At 33.0% G+C, this 5,072-nt stretch overlaps 1 protein-coding gene across 1 annotated transcript; it reads left to right on the top strand.

Annotated features, from left to right (window-relative positions):
- The first annotated feature begins 4,000 nt into the window (after positions 1 to 4,000).
- Positions 4,001 to 4,596, top strand: LOC111401022 (phytosulfokines 3-like). Its single transcript, XM_023028552.1, has 2 exons — positions 4,001 to 4,207; positions 4,306 to 4,596. Exons 1-2 carry the CDS (start codon positions 4,109 to 4,111, stop codon positions 4,435 to 4,437), a joined length of 231 nt encoding a protein of 76 aa, XP_022884320.1. The 5' UTR covers positions 4,001 to 4,108; the 3' UTR covers positions 4,438 to 4,596.
- Positions 4,597 to 5,072: the final 476 nt, after the last annotated feature.

Below are 5,072 nucleotides of genomic sequence, written 5' to 3'. Positions count from 1 at the left end.
TCTCTACAGGCATTATCTCTATAGAGTATGTGAAATCAAAAGAGAATATTGTAGATTCGCTAACTAAAAGTTTAACAAGAGAGCAAGTCGAAAGTTCTTCGAAGGGGATGTGATTAAAATTAATAAAATAATCAAAAGTTTCCATGGTGACAACCCAACCTAGTTGACTGGAAATCCCAAGATCTAGGTTCAATGGGACAACCGAACTGTGAAAAACTTAGTATGCACTGGGAAGATTTTACTTCTACCCATTCTATGATGAGCCAGTGTCCAACTGCCGCGAAATATGTTAAGATACGCTTTTAATGATTTCTATATCTTGATTCGTTCAAGTGGAGTATAGTAGAATACTCTTTATGGAAATCACCTATGTGAGTGAGAAGGGACCGCTTCTAAGAGAATTAGGTGAAGATGAATTCTCTAAAAACCACTCATGAACAAGGAGGTGTCAAAGGTTAAAATGGATACAAACATGAGAACCAACCGTGTTCGAAGAAAACTGTGTGACTTCTATTGTTTAGGTTTTCATAAACGGCTGACTGTTCAAAGCAACTTACTACTGATTGGCTAAGGTAATTCGATAGATTTTATTAGGAAAAGTTCAAAGTCATTGACTATTTATCCCGATGCAGTCTTCTTCATTTTTTCTTTGAAAAACATATCAGATGTTATCGTTTGGAAAAAGGCCAACATATTTCATTTATGTGGGGGATTGTTGGAAAAATGGGTCAACTTTGAGCCCAAATTTCAGTAGAACCCACCTTTTAATTAATACGGGGCCTAGCATATTCACGTTCTACTCCGCGAGATGATTAACGTGATATATTTATTTGTCGAAAACCATTTAAAATTGAATGAAATATTAAGTGTTAAAATAACCCGCATAAACTAAGTATTATGGAAGAATTTGATTTTCCAAACACTTATCCCACATAGAAAAGTTAGGAAGCTTTAGTGTGGTTTATAAGGTGGAAGTTTGGAATTGGGTTTGGGCCCCAAGGGGTACCAATAGTTTTTGGAAGGAGGAAGACCTTTATCCTATTGGATTCGATCATAAACCCACACGCGCGCCGTCACCGTCGCCGTCTGTCCGACCGGTCGGCTCGGCACGGCACGGCACGAGCACATGCCAGTGTCCGAGTTTGGGTCCGGGTTCGGGTCTGGTTCGGTGGGGATGCGAGTGAACCGTTGCACTATATTAACTTTTTGGACAAAATTTATTTAAGATTTTGGGCCAAATTGTAGATAATCCAATTCTTGGGTACATTATGAATTTAAATTTTGGCTTATTTCGGGTGTTTTATTTTCCTTTAACAGTCGTCTGTTTACCGACCAAACAATCGACTGTTAACCGACTTAACAAACGCGACTTTTAAAACAGCATGTCTGTTCGGATTTTTGAGGTTTGTTTGAAAGGTGATGACTGTTCGAATGGCCACGAACAAGTCTATAAATAGTCCGCCTCTCTACCGAAAAATTTACATCATTTTCATTGTAAACTTTTTGTGTTTTAAATCTCATTCCTCTCTCTCTCGTTCTGATATTGTCTCGAAGTAAAACACACTTCGTTGAGTTCGTTGGAACTTCTACAGATTGCAGTACTGCTTCCGTAGGAGACGAAAATTCGTTCTATCCTGGGAAACGATTGCTGGATGCTTTTAGCACCATTGAAGGCAGCAAATTCGTTTTAAGGAAATATCGTGAAGTCGGTGGACTCGAATTACTTTTTGGATCATGTTGATCATTTCTTTACATTCAGGTGATTCTGTCGAATTGGTTTTGAAAGAGTAATCTCAAACTCTAGAAACAACACATATTGTACAAAGAAAGAATCAAGATTAAGGGGAAAGAATTAAAGAATGACAGAGGAAAATTATGCTGTAATCAAGTCTTCCTCTAATCAAGTTATGCTGTAATCAAATAATCACGCCTCTTCTTGTATGGTATACTGCTGATTGTTAGTTTCCTTAACATAATCAATAGTGTTGTGAAAAGTCATGGAAATTATAGTATGATATTTGGATAATTCTTTCAACGACTAACATCTAGTAATAATCTTATCTTATTATTTACGCGCGATCGTAAAAGTATGTTCAAATTTTTAATTAAGGGTTGGTCCATGTAATATGTGACATAATATCGTATTGATTCAATTAGTATTTTTAAGATTAATTTCTTTGTGTCATATCTTATTGACTTCAATATTTGATTAACTTTTGCTTAAACTTACACGATTTGCTATATCGTTTAAACAAAATTTTCGACTTGCTGGTTTACATTTGACTTTCAACAAGACATTGAGGACACTTAGGACCTGTTCGGGAATAATTTTGAGAATTAATTTTTTGACAGTTAGAGAGAAAAGTGAATTTCATATGTAAGTGAAAAAGTCAAAAATGACGGTTGAAATAATGAAATAATGATTAAAAAATTAATTTTTTGGGGTGAAAAATTGCTAACAAACGGGGCGCAATAAGTTAACTCGAATAGCCTTGAGTTTAGTAAATGTCGAGTCCATTTGACTTGGTTTTAAAGAAGTCAAAAGGAATTTTGAGACTCAAAAATTACTTTTTGGAACTTATTTGATTAAATTTATAAAAGAATTTCATCTAGTTCAAAAAAAAACAAAAATGAAAAATATGATTATTATCCATTACATCAAATCACCATATTTGACTTTTTATCTTTTCTGTGAATCCTGTAACGATTATATTTTTCATTCTCATTCTTACAAAAATAGTTACCAAACATGGCTTAAAAAATTTCCACTATCATTTATTAGCAACTTCAAAGCCTTTAAATACAAATATACAATTAACATGCATCTAAATAACGATTACACCCATAAAACAACCATCATTAGGGTAATAAATGACCGCGTCATTCTAGAACGTGAAATGGGCTCTTTAGTAATTGATGACTCATCAAATGGACGTTGTGAATACGTCTTTGATTCGTTGCCATTTTTTATGCGTGTCCCTTAATTTTTTGGTCTTCCTTGACTACAAAGTAAAATCATAGTACCCCACAAAAGAAAAACCCAAGCCCATGTTTTGTGAAAATTAAAATTAGGTTGTAGATTTTAATAAAAATTGATGATGTGTGTGGTTATACTTAATTTTGACCATATAATTTAAGTTAAATTCAATAATTAATTTTATTCATATATTTTATGCGATTTAATTAACTTTTATCTAAATTTATTAAAAATCTGATTTTGACCCCACCAAACAGGAGCATAATAATAAAATATGATCACGAAATTTTTAATTTATATAAATACTTAATTACAACCTTGTACCAACTTACAAAAAGAGATACGTAATAAAATTTGTCAATTATTTTCAAATGAATTTAAAATAACACAACATAATAAAACATGTGGATAATTGTCGAGTCTATTTAAAATAATATAATAAAATAAAATTTAGAACAATGCTATTTAACTACCATTAGGATTACAACCTTAATTTAGGTGACGTTATATGATAAACTGAATAAAACGGAAAATTAAATGACATAATTAATTTCTGTTATCATTGTCACATTAATGCTACCTAAACTAGGATTGTAACCTAATATTATTCTAAAATTTATTGATTATTCTCTAGTCAATTTATAATAGTAGAACGTTGAACTCAATAATTAGTGTGTGTGATCCCACCAAAAAGTAGGAGATTAAGCATCACTAGTGCTCAATAATAAAGTGGATGAGAACCAAATTTTGATAGTAAGGTAACAACCCAATAAAACATGTGAACCAATGAAAAGAGTATTCAACAAAGTATGGGGGGCCACATTAAAGATGAAAATGAAATTGTTTTCACTGGTCAACCATATATTTAAAACGACATCGAACAATTTGCCTTTTTGGCCAAAAAACAGCAGTATCCATTAATTATCTTCCCATTTTTAACATAAATAATATTAAATTCTAATTTTTGATTTATTTGATTTATTTGGATTCTCATAACGCATTAAAATCTCCATTTTCCTCTCTTAAAGTTCACACCAGTACGCCTCTCTATATAAATCGACTCCGACGCAGAGTCTTTTTTACGTTTCAATCTCAACAACTTCATTCAGTAAGCAAAATTTAAGGAAAAAAATGTCTAAAATTACTATTGTATTCGTAATAGCACTCCTCTTTTTCTTCACTCTCTCATCCGATGCACGCCCCGATCCAGCAGTGAAAATCCAGTACGAGGTTTGTCAAATATATATATATGAGTTTCATCTTTTTTAAGGATAATATTAATATAAGATTATCAATACAATATTTCTGTTTGTTTTAATTTGTGGCAGGTTGGTAAGACACAGACACAGCATGTTGATGTGGAAGAAAGCTGCAAGGGCGTTGGTGAAGAAGAATGTTTGATGAGAAGGACCCTGGCTGCTCATCTTGACTATATCTATACCCAGAATCATAAGCCATAGATTTTCAATGTTCTTTTCCTTTTCCTTATCAGCTGTAAGCTTGTAGAAAGTACAATCTGTGTCTGAACAGTTGCAGAACGTGCTACTGATAAAGTATATCTATTATGAAAATGGTGACTGCGTATCTAATTTGATTCTGTTTTTTATGTTTTAGTTGAATTTCCTCCCCAAATACAAATTCTACAGAATTGGTTTTGCTGGTTTTTCGCACACGGTTCTGATGAATTAGTTGTCACGGTGCAGCGAGTGAGAGAGAGATGCCTACAAATGCTAAAACAGCCGACTTGAAATAGATGCGCAAAAAATGGCTGCAATTAAGTGACTAGATTTTAACAGCTAATTCTCGAGTCTTCAATTACGTCCTCCGTTATAATACTAGATACGATTAAACCTGTAAATAAAAACATTTATTTACCATTTTTCCTTCTAAAGAAATCGTGTTCACTTTCCCGATGCGTGCTAATAGGACTCGATGAATGGACTTTCTTCACACTTCTATCACTGAAACATCGAGCTTACGCTTCTCTTCAGAAAGTACCCTTTGTTGGAGAAATTACACCAATAATTGTGCATATTATATTCACAAAAATCATGCCATTTATTTGCATGAAATCAAAAAGTAATTTCGACTTACC

Source organism: Olea europaea, chromosome 10 (genome assembly GCF_002742605.1).
Source record: "Olea europaea var. sylvestris chromosome 10, O_europaea_v1, whole genome shotgun sequence".
Classification (NCBI taxonomy): domain Eukaryota; kingdom Viridiplantae; phylum Streptophyta; class Magnoliopsida; order Lamiales; family Oleaceae; genus Olea; species Olea europaea.
Note: the sequence above shows the minus strand (reverse complement) of the source record. Positions and strands in the feature narration are given on the sequence as shown.

Excerpts from the sequence above, each read along its gene's own strand:
- LOC111401022 (XM_023028552.1), top strand. The coding sequence starts at position 4,109 with ATGTCTAAAATTACTATTGTATTCGTAATAGCACTCCTCTTTTTCTTC. Across the intron at positions 4,208-4,305 it reads CAGTGAAAATCCAGTACGAG|GTTGGTAAGACACAGACACA; the intron begins GTTTGTCAAATA and ends AATTTGTGGCAG.